The sequence below is a fragment of the Propithecus coquereli genome, unplaced genomic scaffold (genome assembly GCF_000956105.1).
Source record: "Propithecus coquereli isolate 6110/MARCELLA unplaced genomic scaffold, Pcoq_1.0 Scaffold572, whole genome shotgun sequence".
Classification (NCBI taxonomy): Eukaryota; Metazoa; Chordata; class Mammalia; order Primates; family Indriidae; genus Propithecus; species Propithecus coquereli.
Genome location: NW_012151641.1, coordinates 543309 through 564061, shown reverse-complemented (window position 1 = coordinate 564061; position 20753 = coordinate 543309). Strand labels below are relative to the sequence as shown.

Sequence of the window (20753 nt, the reverse complement as noted above, 5' to 3'; positions counted from 1 at the left end):
TCTCTCCCCGCCTAAGTCCTAACTTAGAGCATTTGTGACTGAAGCCTGGTGCAAACATTGCCACGTTTTCATCAAAATATTTTTTGTTTTTTGAGAACTCGAGGAGCCACTAGAGGCTTCAGGCCCTGTGTGATTTGCTCCGGGATCCCACGTCTGGCCCCTCCATCCACCGCACCCTCGGGGTCCAGCCTGGCAGCCTTCCCGCAGCCCAGTTCTGCCCAGGGCTGCCTCCTTAAAGAACCCACAGCAGAGAACAGGTAATATCATTGTTCCCCAGGTATAACGTGTGGAGACAGTCTGCAAAGCTTTCACCAAGAAGGACTGAGGAGAGGGCCAGCCCTCCGAGGGACTGCAGCACGGGGCCGGGGTCCTCCCAGGTGTCGCTCAAAGCCCACCTAGGAGCCCACGGCAGGGCTGTCCACATACAGGCCGGCGAGCAGGGAGAGGCTTATTTCTCACGTGGCCACAAGGGAACTAGTCTCACCCAAAGGAGAGGCTTCCAGAAGTTACGCGCATCCCTCATAGGAGCTTTTCCCCATATTCATTGTCTCTGGTGTTCACCCGAGTGCTGGAAACAGGCCTGTGTATCTGTCCCCAGACGGTCCACACCTCGTGCCCACCATGCAGGTGGGGCTGCAGGGGTCGGGGGACAGCACTGCAGTGGCTGGAGCCACGCTCAGTCTGGTAGGACCAGGAGGGAGCGTGCCGGGCAGCGTGGCACCTGTCCTGCTGGTCCTGGGTGTTTCCGAGACCCGGGCAGGTGCGTCTGCTGCTCTGCCGCCTCCCTGCCCGCCACACGCTGAAACCCTGAGAACACAGAAGCCACGGCCCCAGTCCCGTGTGTGCATTCTCACCTACTGCAGACCCAGGAGGGCGCAGCCCGAAGGACAGTCCGTCAGGGCGGCTGAAGCCCAGAGAGCTGGGACGGACGGAAGCAGAGCTGAGCCGGGGCGCGGCATCGCACTCACACACAGAAGCAGACGGAGGACGTGCAGGGCCTTTCTGAATGTGACCTCACACCTTCGCTTGAGTGCAGCCCTTAACGGACACTTAGAAAAGATAAACAACAGCCCACAGAACGTTTGCTGATGTGGGAACCAGAGATAACAGAGGGAAAAGAGGCTGCCACGGAAGACACTGGCAGCAATGCCCAGAATAAAAATGAGGACGAAATGCCAGCCCATGTCTTATCTCCTAAAAATAAAGGCATGTCAAAAAAACAATATGGTGCCTTGTTGTCTGTTTATTTATTTATTACCTCGAAGAAGGCTTTTTGAAGACTTTGACAAGTGGTCAAATAATGAAAACAGGTTTGGTGATAATCAGACGCCTTCCAGGACACCACACCGGAGGCTCCAGGCGCACGTCTGCCGGGACTGTCACTCAGAGCCCAGCAGGCCAGGAGAGGTCACGGAGGTCAGCGGAGCAGCATGGGCAGAGAGGTTTGCATAGGGTTGACCTTGAGGGCCTGAGACACCCGGTGCCCCGGAGGGTTTGCTCCCAGTGCTGTGGAAACCCTGCCCTGGGCCTCCCACCCGGCTCCTGCCCAGAGAGGGCCGTGTCCTCTTCCTGGTGTGCAGGGACAGCAGCAGATTCGGGTCAGAGCCAAGACCCTTCTGTGGGATGGGGTGGGGCATCATCCTGAAGCATCCCAGAATGTAGCGGGGTGACCTTCCCTGGGATGGCCGCGTGTATGGCGGGATGCTGTATGTCTGGCTGGACAGGCACATGTCTGGTGGCCAGGAGGTGAGACACCAGGCTTGGGGAAGAATCTCACCCGCCAGACCCCCTGGCTGTGCTGGTCCCCGTGATGTGACACTACCCAGTCCACGTGACGCCCGGCCCCAGGAGCCCAGCGGCGCAGGGGCCGGTGGCTGAAACCCAAGAGGCTGCAGCCACGGCCATCCCAGAGCAGAGGAGACCCCCAACCCCCAAATCCGTCCCCAGCTCTTTTTCTCAACAAGGAAAGAACAGCCAAGGTCTACAAGGCCACGGAGACGGAGACCACGGGGAGCAAAGAGGAAGGCTCCCCGGCAGGGGGGCTCCGAGGGTCCAGAGAGCCGCACAGGCATGAAATGAAAGAAGACACAGAAGCCGTATCCACAGAGCCAGCAGGCGGAAGCACCACAAGCACCACGGAATGGACCACATGCTGCAGAGGACAGGGAGCCGCGCTCAGAGGACAAGAGAAAAATGAGAGGCGGAAGCAGATTTTTTAAAAAGATGCAATAGATGTAAAAACGAAGTTAAGGAAGTCCACCAGAATGTGGGAAAAGGTCAAAGAGGCAAAAAGCATGAGAGGGAAGAAAAGGACACGAGGAGGGAGGATCACGAGACTGGGACCTCCCCGCTGGCGGCCAGGCCAGGGGTCGCGGCAGGTGCGCGTCGTGTCGCGCTACGTGGAACACCCAGTGCGGTGTCTGCACGGTACAGGAGGTGAGGGGTGGCGCCACGTGAAACACGACACGATGTCTATTAACTGCATGTCGCCTTGTCTTGTGTGTAAAATCTCTGGGTTGAAAATGCCCAGCGTTTTCCACAGAACTGACACTAAAACACGTCCAGGTATCCTTAGAAAACCACTGACCAGCGAAGATAAAAGGAACGCTGTTACCACGGTATTTTCACAGAAAGAACACACCAGTCATCGCCTGTAAACTCACACAAACTCCAATGAGTCTTTCTCTCTGCGGGTTCAGATTCTAGAAGACAGTAGAGCGTTTCCTTTCAAACTCTGAGGGAAAATAATTCGGGCTAATATTGCACAACTCGACAATGCACCCATCACATTTGAAGGAAAGACCAGAAATTTCAACAGCGAAGGATCAGAAACATCTTCTCCCAGGACGTTACTGTAGAGCGAGCTCCGGAAGTGCAGCTGTGACCTGGATTTGGGGACGAGGGGCTCGGAGCCAGCGGAGCAGTGACAAGAGCCCCGGTGTCTCGGCCCAGGGGAGACGCCGCCAGGAGCGCGGGAATCGGAAGACGGATGCTTTGAGCAGGGAGGGGCCTCCGGGGAGAAGAAGAGAAACAGAACAGAAAAGCGCAGCGAAGAATTTGGAAACAGCTAACTGGAGATTCGTAAGAGGAAGAAGACGAGGAACAGCAGGACAAGCAAAATGCGTGAGAGAGTCGCGAGCTAATCCTTGCACGAGCTGAAGAGCGGGTGATCTGCGCAATTAGAGACGAGTGAAGTGACTCCTTGAACCCTGATGCTAAATCCTCACCGGGGCTGAGGCCGTCACGGCAACATCTGCGTGGTCACGCTATTGAACAGGCACCGATGAGTGTCTCTTACGTAACAGTCTTGGGACCACGGGTGTTTCAAATTTCAGATCTTTTCCAGATTTCGAGATACTTGCAGAAACGCACGGCAGCTGGGCATCCCTAACCTGAAACCCTGAAACAGGAAATGCTCCAGAGTCTAAAACTTTTGTGAGCAACGATACGCCACGCAAAGGAAGTGCCCACTGGAGTGTTTCAGGTTTTTGATTTTTGGATTAGGGACGTTCAACCTATATGTATTTACTTATTTATTTATTTTTCTTTTTTTTCTTTTGTTTTGAGTCTGTGTATGGACTTAGTTATTCATTGGTTGGTGCCTGTCGGACCCTGGTTGTTCATTCCCTTGCTTGCGTACGTGCGGGCGCGGTCGGTGGGTGGGGTGAGTGCTGGCTCGCGGAGGGGGGAGGAAGGGCGTTCTTTCCCTTCTTTGTTAGGAGGAGGCGGGCGCTGTGTGTGTGAAAGGCATGCCTGGCTGGCGGGGGGTGAGTGGTTTGTTTCTTTCTTTATTTCCTGCTTTCTTTATTATGTTTATTTTTTTTTATCTATCTTCAGTCGCATGCCTGGGTGGGTTTGTTTGTGCCGGCGAGCCTGCCTCGGGGGGTGGTGGGTGCGTTAACGGCCTCCAACCCGCTCGTGCCGTCCCGTGCTCACGCTCTTTGGGAGTCCCCCGCGCTGGCCCTGGGTTCGGCCGCTGGACCTGCACTGGCGGGTGGAAGGGCAGCAAGTGTCCGGCAAGCGGAGGTTGAAAACCGCACACCGGGCTCGTCCTCTCCCGCTGCTCCGCGAGCCAGCCCTGCACCCTCCGCGTGAGTAACGGGGGGCCGGGGACGGGAGGCCCCTGCGCAGACAGCCCTGCCACTGCTGCTGCCAAGACACCAGGGACGTCCTGGGGATGGGCCTGCTGATGAAGGCCTGGGGGACCTGTCCGGCTCCTGACGGGGTCTTGTTGGCACCACGGCCACTGCCGCCTGCCACTAGCGTGCAGAGCGGGGAACTGGGACCCCACCACACGCTGGACAAAGTGTCGGCAGAACGTAATTAAAGAGTCAAATGCAAGGCGTCTGTGGGAGTGACATTAATTTCGGCACTTAGTCTCTCGGGCGGTGGCGCCAGGCTGAACCTCTCTGGAACTGTTTCAGTTTGCCTGTGATTAATTATCGTGGGGAATAGCAGCCGACACCATCGCTTGTTAAGAGGTTCACAATCATAATTTTTCGAAAAACTGGGAGAGGCGTAAGGGCATTAGCTTCCTAAGTGTCCATGGCCTCGTCCCCTGGAAGGTGCGTCAGCTTCCCCGCCTCGGGTGCCCTGTCTGCTGTGCTCTCACCAGAGTGGGGGCTGCTCTCCCAGGGCAGGAGCAGGAACATGAAACGTGGCCACGTGACCAGCTCACCACCCTCCCCGGGAAGCCAAGCTGCGCAGGACACGGGTCCTCCAGCCACTCCAGCAGCAACGGCCCAGACAGCAGTAGGGCCTTCTGAAGGGTCTCTGCCTACAGGCTAAATACTTCGTCTCGAGAGAGCTGGTGGGGTCAGGCCCTGAGCTGGCAGGAGGCTGCACCACATGGGAGGTGCTCCTGGGCCGTCGTGCGGGAGCCGGGAGCTCCGGGGCTGGGGCTGAGGCCAAGGGGAGTCTGGCCAGGGGCCCGCAGGAGCACGGGCCTCGGGGAGGCTGCCACTGGGGGTTGGGGGGCCACACTGTCACCTTTGCTCAGGACAAAGCCATCTGTCAAGCTGCCCATGTACCAGGCACGAGCAAAGGGCCGGCCCACAAGAAGGAAGAGCTCCCGGGAGGCAACAGCGCCAGAGCAAGGCCCAGGCTGGGCCCCAGGAAGTAGACGGTGCAGGTTTTCAGTAAACAGGGGTCGAGCAGCCCCTGAAGTGCTGGGACCTCCAGAGGAGCCAAGCCGGGGAGGGCTGGCGCCTCCCGGGTGCTGGGCTGGAGGGGGTTACACCGTGTGGCTCTCGGCCTGGCTGGGGGACAGCTGTGTGCACTGACTCTGACACTGACCCTGACAGGGGGCCCAGCCAAGTGTTAGAGGATGAGCCGGCTGGCCGGAAGTGCCAGGGAGGAAGGCTTGGCCCTGAGAGAGTCAGGAAGCGCTGCGCATGGCACTTAGCGTGGCGAGTGTCCAGAGAGGGCCGCCCTGGCTGGGCAGAGACCCAGTGGTGGAGACTGGGAGGTCGGCAGGCCGGGTCCAGCGGTCGAGGCGGCACACTACAGTTTACGTGAGGCCGTGGGAAGGATGGGCGAGCCGGGGGCAGGGAGAACCAACCGGGCGTCTCCCCGTGAGAGGAGGACGGCAGCAAGCAGAGAAGTGAGGGGGCCTGGGAGGCTCCTCCTCCTCCTGTGGGCACCGCCTGGGCCAGAACGCAGGGCCGGGAAGTGGGCAGAAGCCAGGGGAAAACTGGACACCAGCCACCTTCTAGCCTTCAGGACGGCATTCCAGGCGTGAGCGACCTCCCAGCAACGCGAGCCCAGACGCACGGCCCTGCCCTGAGCAGGGAGGAGAAGTTACGAACTCCAGGGACAGAGCCCTGGGACTCGGGGTCCCCAGACGACCAGCAGACGCCCTCTCCAGACGCCGCCCCCACCCAAGGCCCCTCGGCTCCACCGCGCCCCACCCAGGCTGCGTCGGATCTGTCTCAGGCCCACATCCTCCAAGTCACGTCCCCCTTGGAACGGCGCCCGGGGCCAGCTCCCGGCAGGACTGCGCAGCCCGAGGGACAGGACACGGCGGAGCTGACCTGGTCCGGAGGTGGCTCCCGCCCCGGGGCACCAAGTCTGCCAGGGAAGGACTCTGCTCACGCGCCTGCTGTAAACACTCAGAACCAAGCCCGGTGCTGGGGCTTAGTCGGGGCTCAGGGAAGTGGGGCGGCCGACCTGGTTACCAAGTGGGAGACAGAACGGGATGATTTCCTTGGGAAAATTCGGATTTACGCTGCACGTATCTTAAGCAGACATGAGCGGCTGTCCTGCCGTCCTGCAGACGCAACCCCCAGCTGAGGACGGGCAGAGGCAGGCTCTGGAACGCCGTCCTCCAGCCCTGACATTTGGACTTCCGTGACCCCGAGGGCCAGGTGCACCCCCCACCCCCCGCAGTCATTTAAGGCACGGCGTCCACGGGTCCCTGGAGGACAGTGGCCTTCCCAGGACGGCAAATAGACGTGGGGGCCTCTTGGGCACGGAAGCGCGTGCTTTCCCTTGGAAACCATCCTGACTTCGGTTCCTTCTTGAAAAGTCTCAGGTATAACCTTCCTTTCCACCTGAGCAAATTGCCAGTTTATACCGCCAGTGCAAAGCTGAAACCACGTATCCACACCCCGTCCTGGTTCCACTGGCTGGGACGTCACGTGTGTGCTGTCCACGTGCCCCGGCCTGCACACGCTAGCTGGTTTGTGGTGGGTGGCAGAGGTGGGGCCCCTCCTTTTCGAATCCCTGCAGGGAAGCAGAGGTGCTCAGCCAGGCAAGGAGAGCCTGGGGACAGGAAGGACACCCGCACTGGCACGGAACAGCTAACGTCAGTCTCCTCCCAGCAAACAGGGAGCCACGTACAGAACACAGCACACACCTGCCGGGGTGCGGACAGAACACCTGAGCAAACACTGTCCGCGCAGGCCGGGCTGCCTGGCTCGGCGGTATCCGTGTGGTCAGCAGGAGGGTGCAGTTGGCCGGGGCAGGGGCCCCCGAATCAAACAGGCGTGTCCTGAGTACAGCCCGACCGCCGCTGGTGGAGCCCACCCTGCTCCCGTGTAGATCCTTCTAGAGACAGTCCACGGAAAACCACCAGACTGCACAGGGCTTCCTCTAGCAGCCGGCGGTTCATAATTTCAAAGAAGGAAAATGGCACAGCAAGTGGCTGACGCGGGCACCGCCCCCGCGCGCGGTAAAGCTGCTCCTCACACGTGGCCTGCGCTGACCGGGGCGCTGGGAAGGTTTGCAGGTGTTCACCTGCGTGGAGGGATTATGGGCAACTTTAATGTTGTTATTTATGCTTTTCTACTTTTTCCCCAAGTGAGCACTTACACTCTACAACACAGGCCCGCTGACGGCGAGCTCAGAGCACTGGGCAGCGGGCGCCCCTTCCCTGGCCACACGCTCTCCCGAGCCCCCTTTCCCTTTCTCACGGCCCAGGGAGGCACAAGGGGAGCCCAGCACCCGGCCCTCTCTGGTCAGCCCTCACGTTTCACCGCAGCGCCGGGCTCCGCCTCCCACCTGAGCTCCGCCACACTCCTGCCTAGGAGAGCGGAAGCCGCCGGCCGCGCATCACCACACCCAGGAGCCGGGTCTGTGCCAGGGAGCCCCGGCATCTTTGAAGTAGGGGCCCCTCTCAGGGCACCGAAAAATTCCAGGAAAACCTGGTGGCAGCAAAGCGTTCCGGACGTCACATTGTCACCTCCTCAGTCCTTGGTCCTCAGCCGTGGTCCCTGACGGCTGGGCCCTTTATCCCTCTGCAGGGTCTGACCCCAGCCTCCCGGGGCTGCTGGCCTGTGCCCGGAGCGAGTCCCGACCTCCCTGCGGCTCCTTCTCCCTTCACCTGCTCCGCCCCCGCCTGTGCCCCGCGCACGCCGGTCCCCGCTCAGGACAGCCCTCCCTGCCACCCCGGATGCCACACATCCTGCAGCGACAGCGGCCCCAGCCAGCCGCGGCGCTCTGCCTCCCCCGGCCCCGCAGAGCCCCCATCGCCCAGCTGCCTCCAGGGCGGCGCGTGCGCTGCGCCAGCTGTTCCCACGTTCACAGGCCTCCCCTCCCCACGCCTCGGTTTCTGCTGTGCTCCGGACGGCTAACGGCGCCGGAGGTCTGTGCTGGAAAGGCTGTCGCGGTGCCGAGTCCGAGCAGAGGCAGGAACCTAACTCCCAGCGAAGAGCATCCCACGCGACATTTCACCGCCTCTTAATGCTGTCCGTCTGGAACATTCCAAATGTCCTGGAACAGATTTCCTCTGTGTGCATGTGAGGACACGCCTCCCTCCTCGCACGTGAGGACCAGCTGGAGCCCGGAGAGGACGGGCGTCCCCGCGGGCCGGCTGCAGGCAGGACCAGCGCGCAGAGCGCCATTAAACGCTATCGCCACTCCCGCCTGCCCAGCCCCCGCACCGCCGTCCGCGTTGTGTCCCTGTGAATTTGGCTCTCCTGCGGACCCGCGTACGTACGTGGACTCACACAGATCTGTCGTTTCGTGACGGCTGATTTCACCTAGTCTCGTGTCCTTGGGGCTCGCCCACGTGGCAGCGTGTGCCGGAATCTCCTCATTCCGTCCATCCGCTCACCAGCAGCGGCGCTTGGATCACGCCCACCGTTGGCCGTGCTGGTAACGCCGCTGCAAACACGGGGTCCAGGGCTTGAGACCCTGCTTTCAATCACGGGACCCCATGGTGATTCCACCCGCGCCCCCGCTCCCCCGCTCCACCGTGTCCTCACCAGATGTCCCTGTCGCTGCCTCTGACGCCACCAGTCACGGGTCCTATTTCCAATACTGCTGTCACCACAAATTCGATGAAGTGGCCCCGTGCGGGGATGCGGCCAGCTGCTCTGGGTATGACGAGTATGCGAAGTACACCCGGCTGCAGCAGCGCGACCCAACCCAGCGACCGGCCTCCCTGCGCACTGTTTTCCATTAAAGCCGCGACGGGGCTCCCCCACCCCCAGTCTGCACACCACCCTGTTTCTCTCGGTCCTTCCGGGGTCTCTTCTAAAGTTGGCCTCTGCTTGAGGATCCCGAGGACCCACACAGGGCGGCGTCTGCACAGGGTGTGCATGGCCGTGGCCTCGCTCTCTCCTCCGTGGGGCTGGGCGCAGGCTCCCGGCAAAGGCCCTTCCTGCGGCGCAAACCCGGCCTCCTGCAGGCTTCCGGTCCCCCCAGCCAGCAGAGGTGGACCCATCCCACATCCCTTCTGCGCCCGCAGCCCAGCCACGGCCCAGTCACGGCCACTGACCTCAGCACGACGGCTCTGCCCACGCATGTGGGCGGGAGGGACAGTGGTACGTGGGACGGAAATCCTGGGAAATGCCTGGACGGGGGGAGCAGGGTCCCGGCCTCTCTCTGCCCTCCGCGGTGCCGGGAAGCGGGCGAAACCGCCTTGGCGGGCCCTTGGCACCATCTCCAGCTTTAGCGACAGGATTGGCTACATCAGGTCCACGGGCCTCGTGGTTTGAAAGCTTTGGATTCGAGGAAATTCAAATCCTACAAGAATGCCGTGTCCGGGCCATGCCCGCTGCTGTGAAGTCCTTTGCAGAACAGCCTCCCTCTCTGCCTGGGCATCCGGGTCACGACTCTGATCAGTGCGGAGCGGGCGACCCCTCTGGGCTGGGGGCGAGGCGGTTCACCACGGCGGAGAAGAACCGGCGGCGCACGGCTGGTCTCCCGCTGTCCTGAGCTTGCCCGTTGGTCAGGACGGGGCGGGGTGGGGTGGGGTGCAGGCCGACCCGATTCAGACAGGGCAGTCATCTCCTCACTGTCTTGCAGAGAACGGAGCGCAGAGCGGACCAGCACCCCGAAACGTCAGGGGAGGACCACCCACAAGTCCGAGCGCTCACTCGCCGTAGCACCGTGTACGGGCCGTTCTCCACGCAGCAGAGAGCAACGGGACGGCCTTGTCCCAGCGCAGTTCTGGCACCAGGGAAGCCGCGGGAAACAAGACATGGGGGGCCCTGCCCTGCAGATCTAACATTTCAGTGGGAGGAGGAAAAATAAGCCAGAAATAGACACCAGAGATGATTCCGGGCACTGATGCAGGCTACAGAGTGAGTACGGGTCATGAAAAGGAGTTTATCCCGAGGGCACTGTGGAAGGGGAGGACTGGTGCCACTCCTGGGAGCTGAGGCCTGAATGGGGGAGGAACAACCAGCCGGGGACAGTGCTGGGAGGAGGGGAGGAGGGGCTGGAGGAGGAGGGAACTGCCGTGCAAAGGCCCTGAGGCAGCCATGGTGACGCCAGCAGGCCAGCAGGGCTAAGGCTCGCTGGGCACATGCAGGGCAGCTCGGTGTGGGAAGGCAGGCGGGGCCACAGACAGCGTCCAGAGCCTCGGGAGAAGTCTGGGGTTTGTTCTAAGCTGCGTGGGAGGCAACCGTTGCGGGGGTTTAAGCAGGGGAGGGCCTGGCTGGCTGCTCTGTGGGAAATGGCTCACAGGGCAGAGAGGGGCAGAGAAAGCAGGTGGGCAGCCTCAGGCGTGGATGGACGTGGCAGCGTGGCAGGGCCACGGCAGAGGCGGAGGCCCAGCGGACTCGGTGTTGGCGGGAAGGAGGGCAGCGGTGCTGAGGGACCGAGCGGGGCTATCGGGCAAGAGGAAGGGTCCAAGATGACCTCCGGTGTGATGCTCCAGCCACGGAGCAGCATGGTATGAACCGGGGGACAGGGAACAGGTTTTCCTGGATCAACGCAGGAGAAAAGACTTTTTGTTTGTCTTTAATGAATAGAATCATGCGCTGGAAAATCAATACTTCTGTTATAGAAAAGCGAGGCTGGAGATGTCCATTAGAAAGTGAAGGCTCCAGTGAGAAATTGGGTCTATCAGCCACAGCTCAGGGGAGCAGAGGCGGAAGATGAAGTTGGCGCGAGTTATTACCCGGGATGAGGCCACGTGAGACGCTGCAGGGACCCCAGGAGCGACTGCAGCAGAGGAAAGTGCCTCGGAAGGGAGGAGGTGACAGCCGCGCCTGACCTTCGAGGAAGCTGCCCGACGTCCCCCCGCGGCGAGGGGACGAGGAAACACGATCGTGCCTCCCCCACAAACACCAGCGGGGATGACTCTTAGGAAAAGACGTTATTTAGCAAGAAGGTGACCACTGAAGGATGCACAAACTACGTTTACACTCACGCAAGATCGAAAAGAGCGCAAATGATGCATCGGCTGCCTACGGACAACGCACACGCACGGGAGGCGCACTTTGACAGAACAGCAGAGGGTGGCAGACGCGCATTCGGGAGAGCACTCACCCCCGGGAAGGCTGGGGTGCTGGGAGCGTCTCCCATCGCAGGCTTGGGGGAGGCCTCTGATGCCCACTGCATTAGCGTTCTCCACACTTGACCTAAACCGACCCCCGCTTCTGTGTGCACGACACCTCCAAATTCTCCTTGCAAGGAAAGAGCGACTTGGCGCTAACCGGAGAAACCGCTGATGGGGATAGACCGCCTGGCGTTTCTCCGGGAAGGCGGCAGGAGTGGAGGGCGGCAGTGGGGACGGGCCGGGGCACCCTCCTCTGGACGGGGGCGCAGACCTCGCTGAGAGGAGAGTCCAGTGTGAACGCAAGTCTCACCTCGGACCCCAATAGCAGCAGCGGGTGTCCATGCGGAAATTCTGCACCTTGCGTGCCGCATGCAGTAGAGCCAGCTTGGGTGTTCTTAGTTGCATTCTTTTTTTTATTTCAAAAGATTAACAGGGCACAAATGTTTTTGTTACCCAGATACCTTGTAGAGGGTTAAGGCAGGGCTTTTCGTGAGCATTCTTAATACAAACTCACTTATGTGGATAGTTAACTATGCAAAGGTTTTTTGTTGGTTTAAATCCAATTTTTTTTCTACTAAAGGCAGCGCAATCCCTCCATGAGAAACACGCGTGTCTTCCTCCCAGCAGCCAGCTGCGTCTCAGGCATTTTGGGGTGTAAGTAATTATGTGGTGACAGTATTTTTGTCTCTGAAAATCTTTAAAATGTTAATACATATTATGACATTTTTTTATTATCGTGGAGGAGGAAACAATTCCTGGATGATAAAAAAAGACAAGACTTTATCCCCGAACGGCTGGAGGATGGTTGTCACGGAAGCTGCTTTGGCAGCCGCGGAGCCGGCTAATGAGGGGCGCGCGGCCACATGAAAGCCGCGCGGCGCGGCTCCGGCGCGAGACCGTCCTGACCAGCCGCGGAGCTCGGCTGGCGAGTTACCGAGAGAACAAAAAAACTAGTCACTTCCCAGCTGTTCTGTGGCAGGACAAAATGTTAAATTTAAACCATTAAATGGTTCTGGAAGCAAAAGAACAGGTGGCAAACGGCTTCCAAGGCAGATGGTAGTTTTTAATATTTGTATGTGACAGTATTGTAATTTGCTCTACTAGAGACCAAAACTGCTCACTCATATTTCACCTTTCTCACTTGCATGCTGAAGAAATGGTGGGCCAACTTTTAAAAATAAATATCATCGTTCTTAAAAGAAGAACCACGTCACTCATTCCATCCCGCAGGGGCAGGTGCCAGAGCCCCGGCCACACGACGCTCCACCGGAACCTGGCCCCGCCCCTTCCCCGCACGAAGGCTGAGCACGCGCCGGGGCCACGCAGCCCCGGAGACCTCCGTGCCCCTCGGCAAATCCTCCTGGTTTCCTTCATTATGCCCTTGACAAGTGGCTCATTCTTCCTACAAACCAAGCAATACACAGGATGCAAGACATCCCTCCGCCATCCCAAACGTGTTCCTTCTTTAACCTGAAGCTCTAAGGCTTAAAGTCTCTTCTAAAATTATTTTAATTGATATTGCAGGCGTGGGGTGGTCCTCGCTATGTTGCCCAGGCTGGCCTTGAACTCCTGGGCTCAAGCGATCCTCCTGCCTCAGCCTCCCGAGTAGCTGGGACTACACGTGTGCAGCGCCACGCCCGGCGGGAGCTCGAAGGAGAAGCTGGACGTGAGGTGAAACCCCCGGACGACAGTGAACAGGGGACAGGCTCCGCTCTGCAGGCACCCATGTGGGTGGTGGGGAGGAGGGGCGGGCAGGCGCCACCTTGCTGGCAACAGTCTCTCCAGGCAACCCTGTCCTGCTTCTGCACCTTCCCGACCGCACCCTCCGAGTCGGAGCACACGGGTGCTCGGCACATCGACGCGCAACGTGGGGAGGGGCCCTGGCCTCGGGCACTTGCGGGGTTGGGTGCACGTGGCCGCGGCTCGGCGAACCTGCGCCTGCTGCAGGCAGAGGCACAGATACCGCCACACACACACCGCGGGTGACGTACAGCCCGGAGAGGGGCCTGCTTGTGAACAGACCAACGGCAGCCGGGCCCAGGGGACGTCTCCGCACTGTGGTCGCGCGGCGGGAGCGGCCACCTTGCTGCACCTGTCCACAACACTCTGAAAGAGAAACCTCCTTTCGACTGAGTTTGGACCTGGTCGTGGGCTCTTTAAACATCATATGGCATCTTACTCAGAGCTCCCAATCTCCTTGCAGGCATGTAATTAAGGGCATCCTTACGGCTCTTCTTCCAGCGCGGAGCCCGCTTCCCTGGGCCCTTGAGCTAATGGGACATCAACTCCCAGGTGAGCTCATTCTGCTCCCACACAGGTCTGCACGGTGTGGTGGGTGGAGTTTCAGTAACGGAAACCACGGTTTCTTGACGGAGGCTCTACAACATTGTGGGCCAGCTAAGTCTTTACCATGGGGTGGTCCTGGGGGCTCCAGGATTGGGGGACCCTCCCGGCTTCCACCCACCAGGTCCCAGCAGCAGCCCCCGAGCCCTGGCACCAAACACAGTCTCCAGCCATTGCCAAATGCCGCCCCCCCCACCAATGAAAGTACCCCCAGCTGGGAGCATTAACCCAAACCACGTGAGGCCCCTGACGTTCATTGCCACGCCAAGGGTGTAAAATAAAATAGTCAAACCCATTTATATAAAATGGGAATTATTTTATGAATAAAAACAGAATTATTCATCTGCAGATAGAAGTCACACGCTTTCATAAAATCAATGTGAAAGTGGAGCAAACTCCCCAGCGAGCTGTGTTTTCCGGAGTGTGTCCAAGCCCGTGTGCTGTGGACGCTGCCCGGTCCCCTCTGCCCGCCCTGCCTCCCGCCGACACCGCGTCCTTCTGCCCCTGCCCAGTGCACCTGTTTGAAGAGGAGTCAGGGCTGTCCCAGCGGCTGCCTGGACGTCACTGGGACTGCTCACCGAACAGGTGACGCCGCAAACTCAGGCATTCCGTGGGGCGGCAGCTGAGAAACGGCCCCGCCGGTGGGCTCCACCCCTCCGTGCCCTTCAAGCCTTGCTTTTCAGAAAGTACTGGGGGTTTGTATTCCTTACGCGCATGGCCTGCCTCTCTGCCCTCTGCAAAGGTCTCGAGGAGACGGCCAGGACCACAGCACCAGGTGGTCCCACCGCCCAGCGGCCCCCTCACCCGGCACCCCAGGGTAGGTAGGGCCTGGGACTGGCCAAACTGCTCCCAGCTCCGACCCGGTCACTGGCCCGACTCGGCCCCCGACTGTGCTTCAGCTCTGACGCGACCCGCTCCTATAGAGCAGGGTTTTCAGATCCAATGGCCAGTTCTGGACGGGCGATGTTAGCAGCTACCTTTGAGTAACGCCCCTTTCGTCGTGGCGACAGCCCGTTTCTCCAGAAATCTACAAGATAGATAATGTCGACGCTTGTCTTTTTCTAACCGAATGCACATTATGGCAATTTGATTACGGAACTTTATCAAATGCAAACATGAGAAGATGCCTAATTATTATGTCACTTTATAAATCATATAAGAGACATGGAAAGTGAAGCCACCCCTGGGGGACACAGTTTTTGATTCTAAGATTAATTTTCTGGAAAATAGTAAGTCACCCTCCATAAATGTCAACGGAATGATGAATTTTAACCAAAATCTTGACGCAGCTCTAATTTCTGTTCCACACAGAGATTATCCGTGTGTTTCACTTTCTCCCGCACACCCTGCCGCACAGACGCTGGCGTGAGAGATAGAAGTGAGATTCTGCTCTTGAGAATACAACAGCCCACTTATCAACTAACGCCTCAGCCTGTATAGAAACAGCAAGTGCCCGAGGCCCAGTGTTGACAAAGACCACGTTAGATTTTCCAGAAACAAAGCCAACAAACCAAAAACATTCCCAGAAATGGGAAAGTAGTGAAACCAGGTTATGTCTCTTTACCATGAGCTAGTACACATGTATTTACATGTGTGCCTATGACCATCCAGTGATGTGTTTTCTGTTTCTGATAATATAGCAATTAATGATACCGTCTTTTGCAGAATTTCTATCTAAGTTCTCCATATTACATGAACAATTAGAACTAAAACAATAGTGCCATTTCACAAGAATTGAGGATTTACTCTGTGCCATTCCAAATCAATGTTGCTATTGCTGTTTGGAGAAGCCAAACACCTCGCCAGGTGGCTGGGCCACGGTGTGCTGGTCACAGCTGACAGACAGACACGTATGGCCATGAACACAGGCGGACAACAGAGCTGCAGCCAGGCCAGGACCCCGGGCCTGCAGTCCTCCCCCGGCACCTCCCAGAACCCCAGATCGACTGCCAGCCCGGCTCTGCCCCGAGGAGTTTCTGGAAAGGAAGCACGCCCACTGCTTTTACGGGCCCGATGTCTCTGTGCCATCCACACCTCTGGTACTCGGCCCTGCTGTGGTGGGTGGGCCCCCAGCCCACGTGTGCAGCACGGGCCAGCACTGTGCACAGACGCTGAGCTCCTCTTGCACGCTGCCCTTGTGTCCTGCACGCCCCACACGAGAAAATCACACCTGCTTGGTCCTTGCACTACCAGGATGCTCTACGTGCATTAGTTAGTAAAGGGAAGTCTCATTTCTTCCAACAGCAACGCTAGACTTGGTTCTATGGCAGATGCACCTGACCTCAATCTGTTGTCCCTCCCCGGGGCTGGGTTTTCCGTGTCCCACAAACATGGGGGCCACCGGCCCCTGCCTGCTGGTCACAGTGCAGCGCTGGGAGCAGCATGAGGCGTGAAGAGGCCCCGCTCTGTGCCTACCTGCGAAGGGGGCCGTCCGCAGGGGTATTTTGATGGGTGCCAGGGTCAGGAAGTGGCACGGCTGCACGCTGGAGGGTGACGGGGCCCGGAGACCCTCGGGGTCCACGGAGACCATGGCGGCAGCGGCGGCGGCGGCGGCAATGGCGATTGTGGGACCACTGCTGATCGGCTTAAGGCTGTTGTGGCAACCACCTGCAAGAGAGGGACGCAGAGGGTCAGTGTGGGGATGCCAGGGTCCACAGGGGACAGATGCCCAGCCCACGGTGTCAGCACACCAGCCCCCCTTTCGTGGAAGCCCTGCCGTGGCCGCCGCCCCCAGAGGAAATGTCTGTGAAGCGTTCTCAATCCGTCACAGCGATGACGCTCACCTAGCGCCATGGCTGTGTGATGTTCAGTGAGCCACGGAGCTCACAGGCACCGGGACCAGCCGGGCCCATGTGCCTCACAGAGCAGCAGCTGCGCCGTGGTGCGCAAGCCTCGCGTGTGCAACCAGAAACGGTCACGGGGCAGGCGCCCTGACGCGGAGCAGCAGCCAACAGGGCCCCGGGTAGCACAGGAAGAACGTGGGGTGCGTTTGCAGTGGGGGCCACGCTGGAGGGGGGTTTCCATAGCAACAGGGCCGAGCTCGTTCACCCCGCTCAGCGTGGGAAGCCCCTCGCGGGGGGCCGGGCTCCCCATAGAATCCGGCTTGTCTTTTCAGGCATTAGAAGGAAGCATTTGAAAGTTTCCGTGCCTTTGTAGTAAAGCTTTTTTTCTTTCTTTTAATAGAATCCTCAACTCCTCAAGTAAGTGTGGTTTCTAAGAAGTATTTTGTAGGCACCGTTTGTATGGATGGTGGAAACTTAGTTTGACCAGTTCTGGACAGAAATTTGGAAATATGTTCTAAAAATCTTAACGTAATTCACAACTCTTGATGCGGCATATCCCTTCCCGTGGTCCCTCCACTCTCCCAGTGCCTGAAGACAAAGGATCGTAATGAGTCACAGGAAACAGCAGAAGGCTGGTGGTCGTATGGACAACAGTGTGTCCACGCAGTGGACGTCAAACAGCGCATACAGTCATACCAAGGGGAACATGCAGTGCCGTAGCTTGTTCATAATGGTAGCTTGTTCACGCCAGCAGCGAAGAAGCCTGGAGAGAGAGTGGTGATGAAATCATGAAAGGATTTTCCTCAGCTTGTTGAAAATTGAATATTTCTCCTTGCAAAAAGTGGTTCAAAGCCTGGAAGAAGTGGTAGTCAGTTGGTGCAAGGTCTGGTGAATACGGTGGATGACAGAGAGTTTCTAAGTCCAGCTTCTATGGTTTGAGCAGCGTTTGTGTGACATGTGGTTGAGTGTTGTCTTGCAAGAGGATTGGCCTGTCTCTATTGACCAATTTGGCTGCTGAATCACAAGCATCCTCATCATTTCATCCAATTGGTTGCAGTAGACATCCTCTGTAATCAATTGACCAGGTTTCATGAAGCTGTAGTCAATAATACCAGCGCTGGACCACCAGACAAACACCAGTAGCTTTTTTGGATGAATATGCGGTTTTGGACTGTGTTTCGGCACATCATCTTTATCCAACCATTGTGCGAATGCTTGCGATTGTCAAAAAGAATCCATTTTTCATAACATGTAACAATATGGTGTAGACATGGTCACCTTTATGTCGTGACAGCAGAGATAGGCAAGCTTAGAGATGATGTCTCCTCTGATGCCGGCTTAATTCACGCAGAACCATCTATCCAGCTTCTTTACCTTGCTGATTTGTTTCAAATGGCCCAATATTGTTGGAATAGTAACGTCAAACCTTGCTGCTAATTCGTGTGTAAGTTGAGATGGATTCACTTCCACTGCAGCTTTCAGCTCATCATTATCCACCTTGGTCTCAGGTTGCCCACGTGGCTCATTTTCAAGATTAAAACCACCAGAACGGAACTTCTCAAACTGTGTACGTACTGTGTGTTCGTTAGCCACGTCCTTCCCAAACACTTTGTTAATATTTCGAGCTGTCTTTGCTGCATTGGTTCCATGACGGAATTTATACTTGAAAATAACAAGAATTTTTTCACTTATCCATGGTTTCACAAAATTTCTCTAAAAAAATTTTTGACAGATAATCACAAGCCACAATGTGTGTTTGAAAGACTGAGGCTGTACCTTCACAATAAAAATAAAACAAGAGGTAGCAAAGTGAAATGTCAGAGATAGCAACTGTCAAACTTAGTACTTAAGGAAATCAGACATTTCATGCTTAATAACCTTAATATTTCTTAAATAATGAGACTTGAAAGTCGAAACTCCTCCTTGATCCATGGGCTGCAGAATGGATGTCGGGTCAGCAGGCCTGAAACATTAATATCCTTGTACATTTCGATCGAAGCGCTTAGGTGACCGGGTGCATTGTCAACGAGCAGTAACGTTTTGAAAGGAGTTGTTTTTTCTGAGCGGTAGGTCTCAAAGTGGACTTAAAATATTCAGTAAACCATGCTGTAAACAGAAGTGCTGACATCCAGGCTTTGTTCTTCCATTTACAGAGCACAGGCAGAATAGATTTACCATAATGCTTAAGAGCCCTAAGATTGTTGGGAAGGTAAGTGAGCGTTGGCTTTAACTTAAAGTCACCAACTGCATGAGCCCCTACCCAGAGGTTCAGCCTTTGGAGCTTTGAAGCCACTGAGTTCTCCTCTCCAGCTATGAAAGTGCCAGACGGCCTCTTTTTCCAGCATGGGGCTGTTTCTCATCTATTTTGAAAGTCTGTTGCTGACAGCTGCTACCTTCACCAATGGCCTGAGCTAGGTCTTCTGGGCAACTGGCTGCAGCGTCTCCATCTGCACCTGCTGCTTCTCGTGCTGTCGTGCCGTGGAGACGGCTTCCGTCCTCAGTGGCGTGAACCGACCTCTGCTGGCTTCAGACTTTTCTCTGCTGCTTCCTCACCTCTCTCGGCCTCCGCAGAACTGCAAAGAGTCGGCCCTTGCTCTGGATTAGGCCTTGGCTCACGGGAATCTTGTGGCTGGTTCGATCTCTGCCCAGACCACTCAAACTTTCCGCACATCAGCAACTAGGCTGATTTGTTATCTTATCAATATTATTTGTGTGTTCACTGGAGTAGCACTTTTAATTTCCCTCAAAACTTTTTCCTTTGCATTCACAACTTGCCTGTTTTTTTTAATTTCAGAATATTACAGGGGTACAAACGCTTTGGTTACATAAATTGCCTTTGCACCGCCCGAGGCAGAGCTACAAGCGTGCCCATCCCCCAGACAACACGCACCACACCCCTTAGGTGTGCGTTTACCCATCCCCCCTCCCCCGACACCTGCCCAACACCCGGTGAATGTCACTTCCCTAGAACTATTTGGCACAGGAGGCCGAGCTTTTGGCCTATCTCAGCTTCTGGCATGCCTTCCTCACCAGACTTAATCATTTCCAGCTTTTGATTTAGAGCGAGAACCACACATGGGACTCCTCCTCTCGCTGGCAAGGAAGGCCATGGTGAGTGACCAGTTGTCGATGTTCAATATTCTTGAATCTCAGGGACAGGGAGGCCCGCGGAGGGGCAGGGAGAGGGGGGACCTCTGAGCGCAGAGCAGTCAGGACACCCACACTTACCAATTAAGTTCTCTGTCTGACACGGCTGCGTTCTGTGGTGCCCCGGAACAATCACCGTAGCGACATCAAAGATCACGGATCACAGAAGACCACAACACATACGACAATCATGAAAACTTTACACTATCGTGAGAATTCCCGGAATGTGACGTGGAGACACAAAGTGAGCACACGCTGTTGGAAAAACGTCACCGACAGAGGTGAGACTAGCCGGACACAGGCTGCCACGACCCTCCCGCTGTGTAGACGCGGTGTCTGTGAAGTGCGCTAAGAGCAAGCACCTGTGCCTGCCGTGCGAGCAGAACCTCACGCCGGCCCGCGAGGAGCCCACAGGACACAGCGACGCACCCGCGCACGTCCTAAATGCAGGCGGGAGGCGGACGCTCAAACGCGGTTACGGAGGGTCCGTGACAGCGAGCGCGGGGAGGCCGGTTCGGGGGCAGAAAAGCTGTCGGTTGCTGTGTTTCCCTCCATCTCTTCCCCTGCACCCGAGGTCGGACGTTTGGGGAGCTGAGCACACGCACACGGCTCCGGGCCGGAAAGACGATACCAGGGGAGGCGCTGATGCAGAGAGATAAACGCCCTCGGGACACGCTGCCCAAGGACACCGGCCAGGAAGGACGCGGAGCCCATCAGAGCCCTGGGACGCCAGCTGCCGCCCCGGGAGATGCCTCCCAGCAGGGCTCAGAGGATGAGCAGCCTCAATTGTGTCGACTGATAAATAATTATGACTTGCTCTCCCAGAGGGACGGCAGAGAATCCCTTAGTTGAATAAATAAACGGTGAGGTAAGACAGGTCCAGCCAAAAGCCCTGCTAAGCCAGCTAAGAGATAGGCCAGAAATGCGAGCCTATAAGGGTTACTTATAAAAATCAATATTTTAAGCAAAACAGTGATTAATCGTGGGCTTCCCTTGCAGACAGCCCGGGGTGGGGGAGGGGAGAGCAGCAGCCCAAGGAGCCCCGTGCACGCAGCCCCGCCCTCCGCTGAGCTGGTCCCCGCTGGCGTCTGCACCGTTACCGCCAGCCACCTTCTTCTCTGGCGGCCACTCTTGCAAAAGAGCTTTGTTTGCATGTTTTATTTTGAGTAATCTCCGTAATAGCCACGAGAAGGGGACTTCCACTGCCCCGTGTGTAGACTGAGAAAGTCGGCTCAGCCAGGTTTGCAGAA

The 20753-nt window shown here is 57.3% G+C and overlaps 1 protein-coding gene across 1 annotated transcript in view; it reads right to left on the bottom strand.

Annotated features, from left to right (window-relative positions):
* Positions 1 to 20753, bottom strand: part of TCERG1L (transcription elongation regulator 1-like) — a 155531-nt gene that overhangs the window by 93840 nt on the left and 40938 nt on the right. The window contains exon 6 of the mRNA XM_012658111.1: positions 15989 to 16180. Within this exon, the coding sequence (XP_012513565.1) occupies positions 15989 to 16180 (192 nt within the window). The remainder of the gene's footprint in view (positions 1 to 15988; positions 16181 to 20753) is intronic.